General features: G+C 42.2%; 1 protein-coding gene and 1 long non-coding RNA gene across 2 annotated transcripts; both read left to right on the plus strand.

The window, feature by feature from the left end:
• The first annotated feature begins 127 nt into the window (after positions 1-127).
• LOC146578718 (uncharacterized) lies at positions 128-13,102 on the plus strand. The gene is made up of 12 exons (XM_085268906.1): positions 128-183; positions 422-457; positions 9,103-9,138; positions 9,245-9,292; positions 9,604-9,651; positions 9,812-9,859; positions 10,698-10,745; positions 10,820-10,997; positions 11,079-11,177; positions 11,263-11,340; positions 11,514-11,805; positions 12,727-13,102. Exons 1-12 carry the CDS (start codon positions 161-163, stop codon positions 12,753-12,755), a joined length of 963 nt encoding a protein of 320 aa, XP_085125032.1. The 5' UTR covers positions 128-160; the 3' UTR covers positions 12,756-13,102.
• A 1,761-nt stretch (positions 13,103-14,863) lies between these two features.
• LOC146578719 (uncharacterized) lies at positions 14,864-16,728 on the plus strand. The gene is made up of 4 exons (XR_014891562.1): positions 14,864-14,951; positions 15,037-15,114; positions 15,288-15,579; positions 16,504-16,728. It is a non-coding gene; the product is annotated as an uncharacterized LOC146578719 (long non-coding RNA).
• Positions 16,729-19,641: the final 2,913 nt, after the last annotated feature.

Raw genomic sequence — 19,641 nt, forward strand, 5'->3', positions numbered from 1 at the left:
GGAAACTGTGCTGAACAGCAACAGTTACAGAGTATTTATGGACAAACCAGGGGGCGGACCTCACTGAACTCCACCCCCTGGTCTGTGGAGTTCAGTGTAACAGTCGTACTTGTGTCAGACTGGAAAAAGATTTTCATTAAACAAGACAGGAGACACCACGATGAGTATTCAAAAGTTCCGCAGGTAAATACATTATATCAACCTGTGTCACTGCATAAACTGTCAGATTTAAATGTTTATACAAGTTAAAAGTATATAAACATGAAAATGACTGAATGTAATTTAAAGTTTTGTTCATCAGTTTTCCTTAGTTTGAAATGATATGATGAGTATGTAGTCCATAGCTTAGGTTTAGTATTTTGCCTCTCTGGACATCTGCCTAGATATCTGTGATATCCCTGTTTCTTTACCTTCAAATTAGAGATCGGAATCAATCAGCAGCTCCACAGGAGCTGAGGTAAGGATTCACTCTTTTTAATATTATTTGATGTTTCTGATCAGGAATTTTAAAAATTGCTTCATTTACCTGGTTTCCACAGCTGAACATAGGATAGATTACATGAATTATACTATATTTTGCTATGTGATCATCTCATCATAAGATTTTATTTAAAAAGAAAAAAAAAGAAAAGAAAAAAAAGCTCAATAAACCTTACTCTGAAATTAATGCTTATAATTTTTTAATGTAAAATTAATATTTTTGGGCATGAATATTTCTTCATAATTCTGGAATACAATTTCCTAATACACCAGATAGTAACACAAACAGCAGAAGTGACCATTTAGCATACAGGCCAACACAGACATGTAATCACATACTTAATATATTTTGGTAGTTTATTGTCATTGAAGAGTTTTGTAGAACATCACTCATTATTTCTGGTGAGTTCAGGTTTATGTTTACTGAATTTTGTACATGTTTTTTTTGTACATATTTTCTGTGCTGCAGATTTCAAATGGGGTGGCAAAATCAAAACCTTTTTTTTTCAAACTCACATGTCAGGTTAAATCAGTCATGTGATTTGGAGGTGCAGTGTTTCTGTGGACCCCAGACCCCAGGGTTAATAACACTCACCTTCATTCCATTTCCAGAGTGTAACAACCAACCACATGTGAAATCTGAAATTCCCACGATGTTGTTCAAAATGTGCTCTGGCACAATCATAAGCATCGCTTGCTACTGAAAACAAGGCTGAACCATTTGTTAATGGTGTGTGTGGGAGGGGGGGAGGGGGACACTGTGCAATATATATTTAGTTTTAGCATTTATATTCACTGTTAACTGTGAATCCGCTCAAAGTGTTAATGCTATCTTATTTTAATAAACAACACTGTACACTGCCTTCACGACACGTGACCATGTGAAGCTAGACAGCCAGTGAACAAAATAGATGAGATCTCTACACAAGGCTTGCTTTTTGTGATTTTAATGAAGATCTTTTTAAGCCTTTTCCTCTCTCGAGGCTTCTCCTTGCCATCTCTTTTTGGTAACTGAAATATACAGAAAGTAAAAATAAATTGCTAGCTAATACACATCTTAATTTACAAACTTAATGATTAGCCTAGCTTAACACATGTGTTGCATTAGCATCACAGTTCACTTCATGTAAACACTTATAAAAGTTGTTTCTGAACACATTAATATTCACAAAGACAAACATTTTCAAAGGTACAAGCATGTAGGGCAGCGGTCCCCAACCTTTTTTGTGACCGGTTTATGCCCGACAATATTTTCATGGACCGGCCTTTAAGGTGTTGCGGATAAATACAACAAAATAAAACTAGTACTGGTACCGAAAAAAAGAAGATTTATTCATAAGACACGTGAAAAGACCCAGGAAAACCGAGTTAACGATAAAAACCCTCCCTTCTTTTCCTCCCCATCCCCGGCTACCTTCCTCTTCCCGCTCCACTGCACCCACCCACACAGGTAGGGCCTTGGGGTGTGGGTGTGTCACCAGGGTGCAGGGGAGACATCCCCCCCCCCTGCCCCCTTCTGGCCACCTGTGCCTCAATTTTATCTCACAACTTAGACATCCACATTACTTACACTCTCATAACACACGCATATATAAAGGGCCTTGAGGGTGGGCACGTTAACGGCGTCCAGTGGACGGTCTGTGTACTCAAACCTACCTCTGGCGCCGGTGCCCACCTCTCAATTTTAAATCCATGTAGACATTGAGGGTTCTCGGGAGGGGCCGTGCTAACACCTGCTGCTCTCTGGCAGCAGCACCATGCTCTCCCTAGTTTTAAATACACTTTAGAACAACATGCAGCAACACTACACATGAGCGGGAGGTATGGGGTCTCCACACACCCCTGTTCTCTACTAACCATTGGGGCGGGGGGGCTGGGAGGAGATGTTGGCTGTCCGATTGGCCTCCCTGCTGCTGCGGAGCCTGGGACGGTCTGCTTGCCTCCACCCCGGGGGGAAGGGTAACATCTCTTGGGTCTGGGTGCTGTTTCCCCCTCTGGGGGCGAGGGTACACAGCAAATTCAAAAGTGTTAAATGTTTTGGTGTTAATAGGCTTCTTGCAAAAGTAGAGTTAATTTTACTCTAAGCAGAGTCACATTCTTTTAATGTAACTCTGAGGTGTAAAATGATAGTAGTTAAAATCGACTGTTAAAAATGAGTGTTTCTCTGTCAAATCTGGAGGTGTTACAATGGAAACATTAACTCTTGACCTCTTAACTCTGAACTCCTAGAGGGGCTATGACACCAATAGAGTAAATTCACAGACTCCGCCCCCAGCACGGCTCCAATCGAAGCTGAAGTGAAGCCGTTTCAGAACATTTTGCTCTACATATTTGAGTTGTTTGCCATGCTTGGTAAGTCATTTTTTCAAAGATTGTTTCAATTATTATCATGAGCTTTTACTTCTGTGGCTCTTTGGAGTTGAGACAAAGCTGTCTGAAAGGCATTAGCCATGTTGCTCGCTGATAGCATAACATTCTGTTTTAGCTAGCTGAAAGGTATTGTTTGCGGGCAAATACCACAGCCTTGAAAAAAAGCTTGCATGTGAATTTTCAGTCAAACTTTTGGTCAAATACACCTAAAACAATGTCTAGAATGTGAAATGTTGGTATAATGGTGCTACTTGAAGCCTGAAAACGATCGCCCATAAAAAAACGAGCAAACAGCAGTAGCTGACGTCCTGACTGGATTCTACGTTAGCATAGATCCCTCCAGAGTTTTGTGCACACAGTTTCGGTAAAAATGAAAAAGGTTGAGGTTTTACATTTAGTTCAGTATTACCGGTTGCCTGTGTCTTTGTCTTTTGGGAAAATACTTTACACAAGTAATGGCTCAAAGAGGATTCCTTTTTTTTTTTTTCTGTGCTGCAATTGTTTACTGGATTATTTGTGCCATTAATTAGTGTCAACTAATTTTTATTCAATCTCCGCACAGGATATGCTTGTGAAGGTGGAATATGGGGGAGAGCAGAAGTGCGTTGAAGTTCCACAAAGGGATGAATGAAGGACATGCATATTGTATTGAAGAAATAAGTGATGAGAATGCTGTTATTTGCATTTACCATGTCAGACCTTTTGATAAACACAATTCTAATGAAAGTGAGAACATGTACACTGTTACATCTTTCAGAAAATGTTTTGAAATTGTGGTGCACAGTTCAGAATAAATGTTTTTCAAAAACCACTGCATCTTTTTAGTAAATGTTTATTTCCAAAAGAAATTTCTAGAAGTTCAGAACAGTAAAATTCCCGCTTTTTTAGAATGAATTAAAGGTAACTCTTACGTAGTTAAACTAAAATACTCTTTGAGAGTTAATATATAAACTCTTAACACCAAGTGTTAAATTATCAACTCCAGACAGATTTGGTGTTTAACACTAAATCAGAGTTAACGTACCAACTCTCCAAAAAGAGTTAAATTAACACTCTCTGGTGTGGACCCATATAGACACTTTAATAGTGTTGAAATCAAATCCGACAGTGTTAATTTGGACATGCTGGATTTGCTGTGTACCTGGACCCGGGGTATAGAGTATGTTTGGGGAGTGTGATTGTGTGTACATGTCCATTTATGTCAATCCTTACGTTGGGTGAGTGCTGAATGTTTGTATATGTGTGCATGAGGGTGGGAATGCATGTTTGTGTCTGTGTGTGCCTGTTTGTCTGTGTCTATATGTCAGGTCGGGTCTTAGACTCCACCTCTCTGGGAACTCCCAGGCCCTCCAAGGCCTATCTCCCCTCACCACACTCCCTGCCGGTGACTGATGCCCTCAGGGATTGGTGCATTGGTGGTTCTTGGTGTCCGGGGCTGGGCGCTCAGGTATGTACCAGCTCACTCCCGGTGGCTACTTGGCGGGGCCTGGTGCCTGTTGCTCGGTCAGGCCTCTTCCAGGGCGCGGGGGGCCCTCGGGCCTCTGGGCCTGCGGCTCGGTTCACTCTGGCACAGCTGGCTGCCGGCTGAGCCGGCAGGAACGCTGGTACAGCCCACTCTAGCTTCTGCTCGGTGGCTACTGGGTGACCCCTCGTCTGGGGATCCTCAGCCTTTCCCATGAGGGTGGAGAGATGGATGAGATCCACCCCTGAAACCTGACAATATTGATTTTTAAACTTAGTTTTACTGGTTTCAGTAAGTAAAAGAAAAGAAACATTCCAAAAATCCAGACCTGTGTTACTGAGCATCAGGAAGTGTGGTCTAAGGAGCTTGGAAAGAAAAGCGTCTGGACTTCTTGAGTTGTTTGAAGACATTTCACCTCTCATCCGAGAAGCTTCTTCAGTTCTAAGGGTCAAATGGTGGGGAGTCCCAGATTTAAACCCAGTGGGAGTTTCCCCCCAAAGAGGGACAAAGGACCCCCTGATGATCCTCTACCTAATCACATGAGCCAAGTTGTGAATGCGGGTGTGGGTCCTAATCAGCCAGGGTTTCGGGTGAGCTCATTGTGAAACCCTATCATGTGATTTCCTGAGGTCAGATGGCCCAGGATGTAAATGGGCGTTAAGGCGTCTGGGAAGGGATCTCAAAAAAGGATTATAGATGGCAGACAGTTGGTGTCGTAAACCCCCGCCTCTGTTCAAAGATGGTTTGATGATACATACAGGTGATACATACATTATTATGCTACTGTTCTATTGAAATTTTAAACGAATATCCTCATATGTGGATCTCATTTTTCTTAGAAACATAAAATAGGTAAAAAAAAATCTGGAAATTCTTGGTTTTTACATTCATCGGGTCCCAATATGCCCAAATATCAAAGAGAAATTAAAAATGCATGTCGTGGAGGAGTCTGGGTCTTAGGAGGTTAAAGAAATATCCAGGTAACAAAACCAAAGGGTGGGGGATCATTACATATGGAGAGTTCATGTCAATATGCTAGAGAACAACACATTCTTCCTAGGAGTGTGTGTTGCAGCAAATTCATCACAAGGTTGTGCAACAAACCCAGGAACTCTACAGGCCTCAGTGAGCAGGTTAAAGGTTAACATTAATGACATCATATAATAGTGCGCATGCGCCAACCAGCGTGCAGCCTGTTACAGTCGCTCCTGCTTTTCTCTTAGTTTAGCTTTTTTTTTCTTACGTATTCTTTTTTTTTCTGACTTGTATTTTCCTCCGTTTTCTATCTCTTACTCAATCATGTGGATTGAGAGAGTTTTTGTTCTTCTGGTGGCCGTGGAACTGTTACTTTTATCAAGGAACGGGACCGCGGCACATCTCCTACACGCACGGACTGTTTACTCCAGAGATCAGCTGATCGCCCTGATGCCGGCCGGTTCGCTGGCCAGGCCCGCAGAAGTACCAGCTGAAATTTGGAGGAAAACACATCGGGGATGCAGAGGTCAAGGACAGAAGAGAAGAAAAAAGGTGACGGTGAGACAGCGGAGGAGGAGGTTTAAACCGTGTCTGCCGTCTATCGTGATGGGTAATGTGCGATCGTTGGCAATTAAAATCGACGAGCTCTCAGCACTGGTACGGAGTCAGAGGGAATACCGAGAGTGTAGCCTGATGTGTTTCACCGAATCATGGCTGCACCAGGACATTCCCGATGAGAATGCTTCCGTGGAAGGCTTCCACACTGTTCGGGCGGACAGGGACAGCATCGCTACCGGTAAGCGGAAAGGAGGTGGGCTTGCTGTTTTAGTTAACAACCGGTGGTGTAACCCTGCCAACATAACAATCAAAGAAAGGATTTGTTGCCCCGACACTTAACTGTGTGCTGTTGGACTCAGGCCGTATTATTTACCCAGGGAATTATCTCACGTCATCTTGGTGGCTGTTTATGTTCCCCCCTCTGCTAACCCCACAGCTGCATGTGACACTATCCACTCTGCCATAGCTCGGCTACAGACTCAGCACCCGAGTGCCTTTATTGTGATCTCGGGTGACTTCAACCATGTATCACTGGACAATACACTACCAACATTCAAACAATATGTGGACTGTCCCACCAGGGGAGAGAAAACTTTAGACTTACTGTATGCTAACGTCAAGGATGCATACAGCTTCTCCTCCCTCCCCCCACTTGGTAGGTCAGATCATAACCTGATTCACCTCACCCCCTGCTATGTGCCAATTGTGAGGAGGGAACCTGTGACCACCAGGACTGTCAGGAGGTGGTCAGAGGAGGCCTTAGCAGAACTACAGGGCTGTTTCGAGGTGACCGACTGGGAAACACTCTGTGAGCCTCACGCCGAGGACATCAATGGGCTTACTGAGTGTATCACAGGCTACATAACTTTCTGCACCGACTCCATTGTTCCAGCTCAGACTGTTCATTGTTACCCAAATAACAAGCCGTGGGTGACTAAGGACATCAAAGCCCTCCTCAACAACAAGAAGAGGGCTTTCAGAGGGGGCAACAAAGAGGAGGTGAGGAAGATCCAGGTGTTACTGAAGGACAAGATCAGAGAGGCTAAGGACAATTACAGGAGGAAGCTGGAGTGGAAACTCCAGCAGAACAGCATGAGAGAGGTGTGGAGGGGCATGAAGACCATCACTGGATTCAGGCCAACCAACAGCAGGGGAGCTGAGGGAGGTGAGAACAGAGCCAATGAGTTGAATCTGTTTTTCAATAGATTCGACACCACAGTGTCTGCTCCCACCCCCACAACCTCACCTGCAGTCAGCCTGGAATCCAGAGCCACACCACTGTGCCAGCCTCTCTCTTCACATGTTGCCTCCTGTGAGATTCCTGACACCCCTCCCCCACCCATCACCTTCACTCAATACCAGGTTGAGATGCAAATGAGGAGACTTCACTCAGGCAAGTCTGCTGGACCAGACGGAGTGAGTCCCCTTGTCCTCAAGACCTGTGCCCCCCAGCTGTGTGGAGTCTTTCATAAACTGTTTATGCTGAGTCTGAGTCTGCAGAGGGTCCCGGTGATGTGGAAGACATCATGCCTCGTCCCTGTACCAAAGACGCCACGTCCCAGTGGCCCCCAGGATTACAGGCCCGTGGCATTGACCTCCCACATCATGAAGACCCTGGAAAGGCTCATCCTGGACCAGCTGCGACCCATAGTAAGACCACACCTGGATCCCCTTCAGTTCGCTTATCAGCCTCGTCTCGGAACTGAGGACGCCATCATCTACCTGCTCAATCGTGTCTACACCCATCTGGACCAGCCGGCGAGCACTGTGAGGGTCATGTTTTTTGACTTTTCCAGTGCTTTCAACACCATCAGGCCGACCCTCCTGGGTGATAAGTTAGCAGCGATGCAGGTGGATGCTTCTCTGGTGTCCTGGATTGTTGATTACCTGACAGGAAGACCACAATATGTACGTCTCCCACAGTGTGTGTCTGACAAGGTGATCAGCAACACAGGGGCACCACAGGGGACTGTCCTCTCCCCCTTCCTCTTCACCCTCTACACCACAGACTTCAGCCACTGCACAGAGACCTGCCATCTTCAGAAGTTTTCTGATGACTCTGCGGTGGTTGGATGCATCAGCAGGGATGATGAGACAGAGTACCGGGCTGTGGTCGACTCCTTTGTCACGTGGTGTGAGCAGAATCATCTGCAGCTCAACGTGGCAAAGACCAAGGAACTGATCGTGGACTTCAGGAAGACCAGGAAACACTTGACCCCTGTTTCAATTCAGGGGGTCAGTGTTGACATTGTGGAGGACTATAAATACCTTGGAGTACACATTGACAATAAACTGGACTGGGCTAAAAACACCACAGCACTTTACAGGAAGGGCCAGAGTCGTCTCTATTTTTTGAGGCGACTGAGGTCCTTCAACATCTGCCAGAAAAATGCTGAGGATTTTCTATGAGTCTGTTGTGGCCAGTGCGATCCTCTATGCTGTTGCATGCTGGGGGAGCAGGCTGAGGGTCGCAGATGCCAACAGACTCGATAAACTGATTCGTAAGGCCAGCAATGTTGTGGGGATGGAGCTGGACTCCCTCAAGGTGGTGTCGGAGAGGCGGATGCTGTCCAAGATAAAGACAATGTTGGATAACACCTCCCACCCACTCCATGACATGCTGGTCAGTCACAGGAGCACGTTCAGTGAGAGACTGAGATTACCGAAAAGCACCACTGAACGACACAGGAAATCATTCCTGCCTGTGGCCATCTCCCTGTACAACGCATCCACTTAACACACTGTTTGCAGCTACAACTACACGTTTCTTTTCCAACTATTTATTTATGAGTGACTTATGTATGTATGTATGTATGTATGTATGTATATATATGTATATATTGTACTATTCTTAGTTAGTGTATTGTCTGTCTTGTCTTAATGTTGGTTTAAAATGGAGCACTGTAACAAAAAAGAATTTCCCCCAGGGATCAATAAAGTATTCTGATTCTGATTCTGATCACAATTAGAAAAAGACTGAACAAGCACGGCTGCTTGTAAGGATTGCAAGAGAAATCCTCTTCTATCTAAAATAACATAACTAAATGGCTTAGGTTTGCAAATCTAGGGGTGAACAAAGCACAAGACTTGATAAATCACATCACTGCAGGTTACTGCTGCTAAAGTTTGTTCTACAAGCTGCTGAATCCGGTGGTGGACTTGTACACAAAACTGTAGATACAGATGCATTTCTAACCAAGGGGCTGAGTGAATATATTGTATATTGTGAATAACTTCTCTATGATGTTTTTAAACAGTTTGGCTGAGATGGGAGAAAAACTTTGTGAGGCAAAGTAAACATTCTTTTTTTTCTCATATTTCACAAGTGCCTGAAGTTTCTCATTTCCTCTTTGTATTTCATCCTGTTTTATCTGTTCATGCTTTATATTTGTCTCACAGTATGGTGGTGAAACGTCATGAGGAGGAACTGAATTCAGTCAAAGAGAGGTACTGTTGGTATAATCTGGTGAAATATCACATAACATATTTGCACTTACATTGTTAAAGTATTAAACTGTGAAATTTTGCAGTCTTTTGCAGAGTGGTGTGACTGATCAATAACTTTGCAATATTGCTTATTAACAGTGGCCTACAAAAACAACAAAATTGATTTGAAAGACAAATGTAGAATTTAAACAGTTAGTGTTGGTTTCTATATGTTTGGCATTATGTTTAAAATTGTTGATCTGTTATTGTTTAATGATGAATTTGTGATCTGATGTGTTTTAACAGATTAATCTGTTTATTTTTTTAAATAGTTTGACGGAGGTGAACACATTTTACAAATTGAGCCTCAGAAAAGCAGGGTAATTATATTTCTGCAATATTTATAGACACCCATGAAACAGTATTTGTATCCGCTGTCAATCAACACACACACACACACACACACACACACACACATATATATATATATATATATATATATATATATATACACATTTTTTTTTTGATTTGTTTTAACAGTTTGGCTGCAATGGAACAGTTTTATAAAGAGAAACTCCAAGAAGAAAGGTAAACACACTTCAATGCATAAAAGACTTAAAAATGTTTCAAATCCACATCCAGGCTGTGGTGACAGTCAACTTTTATTATTTTATTTATGATTTTATTAACAGACAACAATCTTGGCACAGAGCTACATTAATGTAATACCTTAATGTTAGAGCACGACAATGTGTCGTATCTAGGTATTCATGTTCATAACTTATTATTAAATGTGTTACCTCTATGACTACTTGCTGCCTTTAAATTTGATTTTCCCCAGTTTTCATCTTTAAGGAACTCCTCTGTTGGTGTGGCTGTATGCTTGTGAACAAAGAATTAGTTTGGTGGATGTATTCTTATTTTTAGATTCAAAATAGCTTCTTTGGCAACTAAGGAATTCAAAAGTCATGACAAATTATTAATTCATCATTTTCAGATGATACAGGAAATTTGAACCACCTGGGGAACCAAAAATACCCAATGCGGCAATCGTGGCTCAAGAGTTGGGTGTTTGTCTTGTAATCGGAAGATTGCCGGTTCGAGTCCCGGCTCAGACAGTCTCGGACGTTGTGTCCTTGGGCAAGACACTTCACCTACTGCCTACTGGTGATGGCCAAAGGGGCCGATGGCGCGATATGGCAGTCTCGCTTCTGTCAGTCTGCCCCAGGGCAGCTGTGGCTACAATTGTAGCTTGCCTTCACCAGTGTGTGAATGTGAGAGCGAATGAATGGTGGAATTGTAAAGTGCTTGAGGGGTCCCGAAAAGCGCTATATAAATGCAATCCATTATTATTTATATATATCCAATCCTAATCCTAATGTAAACAGAAACAAATCACTTATTTGTACCAAACACTATTCCACAGATCTGCACATAAAGAAACTGAAGAAGAATTGAAATCATTCAAAGACAGGTACTGTACTGAAACGTGGATTTAACACCATCTGGTTTTTTTACAATTTCAACATTATCTATTACTATTACCAGAGTGGCAGGAGAGGTTGACATTGCACTACAGGCCGGGAACTCTGAAAACATGAACAACCCAGTGAATGAAACCAGACTGAAAGAGATGTATAAAGAGCTGAGGAAGGACTGGGCTAGAATCAAGCCTTATCTGCAGAAAGTTCACAGCACCCCAGAGAAAATCAAAGCCTGGATTCAGGTGGGGCATTAGAGTGAGATTATAGTGTAGTATGAACTTTATTCTCATAAAAAATATTTTTATTCCCTCTGCGAATTATAGCGCAGCTTTCTGTGTGGGACAGGGGATATGGAACAGAAGAAGAAACTGATAGAGTTAGCATTTAACCTAAATGCAGACCACGCTCAAGCATCTCAGAAGGTACTGATGTGTTTGGGATGTGTTAAACATGATCACTGAAGCTTTTGTGATAAAGATCAATGACAGGTTTCATTATTTGTTTCAGGTTAATGAATACACGAACCTAACCCTTCACAACCTTCAGCTTGCTTTTTACTACAGTTTCATAGACACTGCTGCTCAGGTTTGTTGGACATTGCACACATTGTAAATACACTACACTGTGCATTTGTGGGACATGAAACCAAACCCAGGTTATTAAATTGTTTGTTCAATAAGAAACTGTAACTTAAACACAACAGCTCTTTTTTGAATTAAATGTTTGTCATTTAAACTTGAATAATTTCTCAATGGCAGGGGTTCCATGGACAGGAAGGTGAAATTCATGATGCTAGCTTGAATAACCTCCTCTCGAAGTGCCGCTGGCTGAGCGGTTTATTTGCTTTGAACAACCCCCCTCTTCTGCCTGACTGGATAAATCATCATCCCGGGCAAGATGCTTGGAACATTTTCCCACAAGAGATCACAACTGATTCTGCCATGTCACTCTGCCAGGGCCACTCTGCAAAGGTCCTTAAATGTCTTTGCCCATTACAGGGCATGAACGAGAGTGGAAACCCCTGGAACAATGCAGCAGAACAATGCAGAAGTAAGAGAACTCCAACGTAGCTTGTGAAATAAAATTAGTTATTTCTTTTTAATATATCCATGAGAGATCGAAAAGAAGAAAACTGCACTAGTTTTGTGTTTTTATTGACAACATAGACCCTTATCCAAGAGGCTTCTTCAGTTTTACAGTAATTGCTAGAGAATTCCAGATGATTTAAAAAAAAAAAAAAAAGCTATTGGAGGCTTTCCTCTTGGAGGTGGTCATGAGAGTCGCTGGCCCACTTTTGATTATGTGAGTCATCACATGAACCAAGGTATGGAAAACGTCACTGAGAACAAGATGTAAAACCTTAGTAAAACATTACCCCCCCTACATGAGTTGTTGAAGTCACATGAGGCAAGGGGTGAGTGGAGGTGAAACACCCAAGTAGGGATCTCAAGACTGCACTGACCGTGAATAATAGGTGGTGTTATAAGTCATCACCTGCGTTCATCCCTGAACAAAGTAAAGGTCTACAGAATCGGGTTACTTTACACTTTAAAATCAGTTCAGCATATTACATTCTGCAGCATCCATGTTCAATTCATACTGTAGCATTTTTATGTTACAGTATGAAGTCTCCAGTAACACTTTGAGGAACCTTGGAGTCATTTTTGACCAGAATATGTTCTTCAAAGCACAATTTGAAATAAATATGTAGGACTGCTTTCTTCCATTTGCACAATATCTCTAAAATGAGAAATATCCTGTCTCAGAGTGACGCTCAGTTACTTAGTTATGCTGCAATAGGTGTAGGCTGCTGGGGATTCTCATGAAGCATTAAGTATTGTTTCTTCAGTGACCTTTCTCACTCACTATGTGTTAATAGACCTCTCTGCATTGAATCATACTTGTTATTAATCTCTGACTCTCTTCCACAGCATGTCTTTTATCCTGTTTTCCTTCTCTTTCCCCAACCAGTCGCAGCAGATGGCCCCTCCCCTCCCTGAGCCTGGTTCTGCTGGAGGTTTCTTCCTGTTAAAAGAGAGTTTTTCATTCCCACTCTCACGAAAGTGTTTGCTCATAGGCGGTGATATGATTGTTGGGTTTTTCTCTGTATATTTTAATGTAGGGTATACGTTACAATATAAAGTGCCTTGATTGTTGTTGTGATTTGATGCTATATAAATAAAATTTATTTGAATATAAACACATGTCCCCTCCGCCATCCTGACACTGCCCTACGATCGCCCTGCTTCATCTCTCCACTGCAGAAGACCAGAGACCACACCCATGGCAAAAATTTCAGAACATTTTATCCCCGACTGACAGTAATGTGAAAGTACTGCTTTGAAAGAGGTGCATGTTTTATTTCCTTGGCTTATATAAAATTAACATGTTTGACTTGACCATTCTTAGTGTCCTGTGTGTTTTAAAACTTGGGATATCCTTTAACGTAAACCAAGGAAAATGAAGAAAAACACATGTCTGTAAAGGTTCTCAGTCATCCAGGTCATCGTAGTCAAAGGAGCTTGCAAAGAAAAGCGTCTGGACTTCTTTAAGTTACTTGAAGACGTTTCACCTCTCATCCGAGAAGCTTCTTCAGTTCTAAGGTCAAATGGTGGAGAGTCCCAGATATAAACCTAGTGGGAGTAACCCCCCACAGAGGGACAAAAGGACCCCCTGATGATCCTCTAATCGCCTGAGCCAAGGTGTGAAACTGGGTGTGGGTCCCAATCAGCCAGAGTTTCGGGTGAGTTCATTGTGAAACCTGGCCCCACCTTATCATGCGAATTCCTATAATCCAGTTTTGAGATCCCTTCCCAGACGCCTTAACGCCCACTCACATCCTGGGCCATCTGATCTCAGGAATTCGCATGATAAGGTGGGGCCAGGTTTCACAATGAACTCAGCTGTAGGATTGCATAGTAGGTTTAACTGGCTCAGTGATGTTTTGTTTATTTTAGCTGGTTACTGCCCTGAAGCCACACTAGTTTGTATCTAAAGTAAATGGAGTGTAGGACTGTGATTACACAGCTCTGTATTGTTTACCATCTTATGATTTACAACAGTTAAACCACAGTAACAACTCAACACTAGTATGGGAGACATGAAGCTACATACACTTTAGAAGAATAAACACATTTTTGACAACTAACATTTTTCCTCTGCAATCAGACTTGTAAATCATCAAACCTATTTTGTAGCACACGAGTCCCTGCAGATGGGCTGTGTACTTTCTGTAGATGCAAAATATTGTGTGCCTCCCTCCATACTTGTTATCTTGATATTCAGAGTAGACAGCTTGGATGTAAATGATTTCTTATATTCCTTGATTTCAACCTGATTGTCTTAATGTCAGATCTAATGAACTTCCAAAACAGAGCTACCTAGATCACTTAAATTACACAATTGAAAGCATATGTGTATTGTTTGTGTATTTATACACAAGCACTCATATATATTCAAATAATTTAAAAAAAAAATCTTTGTTTACCTGTTACTACCACACACCAAATCCGGTCGTTGGTACTTGCTGGCTTGTGTAGCCACTAGGTAACAAAAGCTCAACACTGCGCCTAGCATCCTGGAGCACTTCTGTTGTGTTTTGTACGTGCTTCGAAGTTTGTACGTGCTTCGAAGTTTGTACATGCTTTGGAGTTTTTAAGTGTTTTGGAGTTTTTACGTGTTTTGGACTTTTTACGTATGGCGTTAGTTTTGTGCCACTATTCTGAGCACACGTAAAATAAATTGCAGGTGCAAATGTAGCATTTTGAGGAGAAATTTATTTTGAGCAAAGAAAAGCTGAATTTGAGTGAACAAAATTCATTGCTGTGTGCAAAAAATGTATTTCAGTGTTTGCTATTATCCACACACACTCACAATAGCAGCCCTTCTCGCTCTATTTTTGCATTTGCGCTCGCTCGCAATGTGTTGCTCGCGCTCTCAACATTTCTGTCTGTGCGCGCTCAACTGCAGAAAGTTCACAGCACCCCAGAGAGAATCAAAGCCTGGATTCAGGTGGGGCATTAGAGTGAGATTATAGTGTAGTATGAACTTTATTCTTATAAAAAAAATTTTTATTCCCTCTGCTCTGCGAATTATAGCGCAGCTTTCTGTGTGGGACAAGGGATATGGAACAGAAGAAGAAACTGATAGAGTTAGCATTTAACCTAAATGCAGACCACGCTCAAGCATCTCAGAAGGTACTGATGTGTTTGGGATGTGTTAAACATGATCACTGAAGCTTTTGTGATAAAGATCAATGACAGGTTTCATTATTTGTTTCAGGTTAATGAATACACGAACCTAACCCTTCACAACCTTCAGCTTGCTTTTTACTACAGTTTCATAGACACTGCTGCTCAGGTTTGTTGGACATTGCACACATTGTAAATACACTACACTGTGCATTTGTGGGACATGAAACCAAACCCAGGTTATTAAATTGTTTGTTCAATAAGAAACTGTAACTTAAACACAACAGCTCTTTTTTGAATTAAATGTTTGTCATTTAAACTTGAATAATTTCTCAATGGCAGGGGTTCCATGGACAGGAAGGTGAAATTTGTGATGCTAGCTTGAATAACCTCCTCTCGAAGTGCCGCTGGCTGAGCGGTTTATTTGCTTTGAACAACCCCCCTCTTCTGCCTGACTGGATAAATCATCATCCCGGGCAAGATGCTTGGAACATTTTCCCACAAGAGATCACAACTGATTCTGCCATGTCACTCTGCCAGGGCCACTCTGCAAAGGTCCTTAAATGTCTTTGCCCATTATAGGGCATGAACGAGAGTGGAGACCCCTGGAACAATGCAGCAGAACAATGTAGAAGTAAGAGAACTCCAACGTAGCTTGTGAAATAAAATGAGTTATTTCTTTTTAATATATCCATGAGAGATCGAAAAGAAGAAAACTGCACTAGTTTTGTGTTTTTATTGAAAACATAGACCCTTATCCAAGAGGCTTCTTCACTTTTACAGTAATTGCTAGAGCATTCCAGATGATTTAAAAAAATTTAAAAAAAAGCTATTGGAGGTTTTCCTCTTGGAGGTGGTCATGAGAGTCGCTGGCCCACTTTTGATTATGTGAGTCATCACATGAACCAAGGTATGGAAAACGTTACTGAGAACAAGATGTAAAACCTTAGTAAAACATTACCCCCCCTACATGAGTTGTTGAAGTCACATGAGGCAAGGGGTGAGTGGAGGTTGAAACACCCAAGTAGGGATCTCAAGACTGCACTGACCGTGAATAATAGGTGGTGTTGTAAGTCATCACCTGCGTTTATCCCTGAACAAAGTAAAGGTCTACAGAATCGGGTTACTTTACACTTTAAAATCAGTTCAGCATATTACATTCTGCAGCATCCATGTTCAATTCATACTGTAGCATTTTTATGTTACAGTATGAAGTCTCCAGTAACACTTTGAGGAACCTTGGAGTCATTTTTGACCAGAATATGTTCTTCAAAGCACAATTTGAAATAAATATGTAGGACTGCTTTCTTCCATTTGCACAATATCTCTAAAATGAGAAATATCCTGTCTCAGAGTGACGCTCAGTTACTTAGTTATGCTGCAATAGGTGTAGGCTGCTGGGGATTCTCATGAAGCATTAAGTATTGTTTCTTCAGTGACCTTTCTCACTCACTATGTGTTAATAGACCTCTCTGCATTGAATCATACTTGTTATTAATCTTTGTCTCTCTTCCACAGCATGTCTTTTATCCTGTCTTCCTTCTCTCATCCCAACCAGTCGCAGCAGATGGCCCCGCCCCTCCCTGAGCCTGGTTCTGCTGGAGGTTTCTTCCTGTTAAAAGAGAGTTTTTCATTCCCACTCTCACGAAAGTGTTTGCTCATAGGCGGTGATATGATTGTTGGGTTTTTCTCTGTATATTTTAATGTAGGGTATACGTTACAATATAAAGTGCCTTGATTGTTGTTGTGATTTGATGCTATATAAATAAAATTTATTTGAATATAAACACGTCCCCTCCGCCATCCTGACACTGCCCAACGAGTGCCCTGCTTCATCTCTCCACTGCAGAAGACCAGAGACCACACCCATGGCAAAAATTTCAGAACATTTTACCCCCGTCTGACAGTAATGTGAAAGTACTGCTTTGAAAGAGATGCATGTTTTATTTCCTTGGCTTATATAAAATTAACATGTTTGACTTGACCATTCTTAGTGTCCTGTGTGTTTTAAAACTTGGGATATCCTTTAACGTAAACCAAGGAAAATGAAGAAAAACACATGCTCCGTCTTTGTTTTTGCCTCATAATAGGCCACTGTTATGGATGTATGTGATTTGACTTTAGAAAAAATTGAGTGGAAGGAGCAGAAGATGATAGTCAGCACGATTTGAGTGTGCGTTAATCTGTCAGAAGGACAAACTGGAGGACTGAGGGGCTCAGACCAAAGTGGGAGGAAGCTGAAGTTTTGTGGCCCTCTGGAGGCCAGATATAATCTATGACATTCATTTTGCTGTGACAAGAGGAATTTTCGATAGTGGTGAAGAGTAAAGAGAACACGCCAACATCTATTAATCCTCATACACATTTTTGTGGAAGTTTTCCAGAGACACTGATGCACAGAAAAATTCTCTGCCGGTTTCTGCATCCCACAGGGATTCTGTGGATTCCCCTTTGGACCTGAAAACTCCAGCAAGTATAAGAACCCCAATAGGCCTGTAGATCAACGTGGTCCATCTCCTTCCACCTCTCTCCAAAAACACACCTTCCTTCTAGATTACTGCAATCCAGAATAATTTTCTGGATGGAATCTGGGATGAAAAGCTCAAATGAAGACTTTATGTCCTGCACATGAGTAACTGCCACCTGTGTTGGCCCTGGTTGCATCCTTATCACATTAGCAGCTCTGCAGGGTGGCTCATTTCTTGGGCAAGAAGAACATTCAATTTCACCGTTTTTTGACATCCATTTCTCTTTACTTGCTGTGTTGTGGGCTTGTTATGGTCCCGGAGCTGGCTGCTGACGAGCTGGCTGCTGATGGGGTACTCGTCTACTCTCATCTTGATCATTTGTGAGAAGGAACCATATTGGCAAAGTCTTATTTATAGTATTATGCCCCTAATTTGCAGGTGGGACAGGGTATGAGAAAATAAAATTTGGATCCCTCAAGAAAGAGGGTAAAATGTTTGGGAATGTAAGAGCAGACGGTGTTGATAGTTGAATAGTTGAACTTTTTGTGGGAGCAGGAGGGGAAGGAAACACTATCAGCAGCACCAGAAAGGAGGAAGACAGAGTGTGGGAACACAGGACCTACACTTTCAACACTTTTACTAGACCTGGGTCCAGTGGACCCGAACACCTTGTATGTAATGTAAATGCGTGGGGGGAGGTACAGTATGAGGTCATTGAAAATATGTTCGGATTTATGTTCTTCCCAGAAAATAAGCCAAAGCCAATGAATTTCAGATTGAAAAAATAATTAATTGTTTAATTTTTTTTTTGGAAAAAAAAATGAAAACGGGTCTCACAGACCCGAACACCATACAAGAATAATCAAAGGAGCTTGCAAAGAAAAGTGTCTGGACTTCTTTAAGTTACTTGAAGACGTTTCACCTCTCATCCGAGAAGCTTCTTCAGTTCTAAGGTCAAATGGTGGAGAGTCCCAGATATAAACCTAGTGGGAGTTTCCCCCCACAGAGGGACAAAAGGACCCCCTGATGATCCTCTAATCACCTGAGCCAAGGTGTGAAACTGGGTGTGGGTCCCAATCAGCCAGAGTTTCGGGTGAGTTCATTGTGAAACCTGGCCCCACCTTATCATGCGAATTCCTGAGGTCAGATGGCCCAGGATGTGAGTGGGCGTTAAGGCGTCTGGGAAGGAAACTCAAAACTGGATTATAGATGGCAGAGAGTTGGTGTCGTAAACCACCGCCTCTGTTCAAAGATGGTCGCTCACAGTGGACATAGATGGCTTCTTTCACTCCTCTTTCAAACCATCTGTCCTCTCTGTCCAAAATGTGAACATTGGCGTCCTTGAAAGAGTGACCTTTTATCCTTTAGATGCAGATGGACTGCTGAGTCTTGTCCTGTGGAGGTGGCTCTTCTGTGTTGTGCCATGTGCTTGTGAAGTGGCTGTTTGGTCTCTCCAATGTAGAGGTCTGAGCATACCTCACTGCACTGTACAGCATACACCACATTGTTAAGTCTGTGTTTTGGCGTACAAGAATAATGCAGTGTTACAAATGTCATGTTTACTGGATATAATATAAGATCACAGCTGCTAGCTTATAGGAGGTTACATGTTTAAAAATATAATGTTGAGTATGATTGGGTTCAGATAATCAATTCAATTTACTTCAACTTAGATCTTTAGATCTAAGTCTGTACTTGTGGTGCTTCCCTCCTGTCTCTGCATTTAACGCATACACTGAGTTTTTTCTGTGTGTAGCTTCTTTTAACCATAAATCACAGTGAACAAGTATCCACAAGAAAACACGTCTCAGTTTCTGGGAACTGTAGAGGCTTACAGCAGCTGTTTTTAAAGATGAGCTCTGCAGGCACAGACAAGAAGACTGAAGTCAGTTTTCTTGCCTGAAGCAGAATCAACCATCAACCTTTTTGACTTCTTTGAGTTGTTTGAAGACGTTTCACCTCTCATCCGAGAAGCTTCTTCAGTTCTAAGAGTCAAATGGTGGAGAGTCCCAGATTTAAACCCAGTGGGAGTTTCCCCCCAAAGAGGGACAAAGGACCCCCTGATGATCCTTTAACTAATCACATGAGCCAAAACGGGTGAAAACGGGTGTGGGACCTAATCAGCCAGGGTTTCGGCTGAGCTCATTGTGAAACCTGGCCCCACCCTATCATGTGATTTCCTGAGGTCAGATGGCCCAGGATGTGAGTGGGCGTTAAGGCGTCTGGGA

The sequence above is a fragment of the Mchenga conophoros genome, linkage group LG3 (assembly GCF_057382185.1).
Source record: "Mchenga conophoros isolate Kocher_MC1m ecotype Shallow Benthic linkage group LG3, M_conophoros_male_GT1.1, whole genome shotgun sequence".
NCBI classification, from domain to species: domain Eukaryota; kingdom Metazoa; phylum Chordata; class Actinopteri; order Cichliformes; family Cichlidae; genus Mchenga; species Mchenga conophoros.

What these genes read in the sequence shown, in the direction of transcription:
- LOC146578718 (XM_085268906.1), top strand. Translation starts at nt 161, where the DNA reads ATGAGTATTCAAAAGTTCCGCAG. An exon ending in TTGAGCCTCAGAAAAGCAGG is followed by an intron (nt 9,652 to 9,811) that starts GTAATTATATTT and finishes TTGTTTTAACAG; the next exon opens with TTTGGCTGCAATGGAACAGT. An exon ending in ACGCTCAAGCATCTCAGAAG is followed by an intron (nt 11,178 to 11,262) that starts GTACTGATGTGT and finishes TATTTGTTTCAG; the next exon opens with GTTAATGAATACACGAACCT.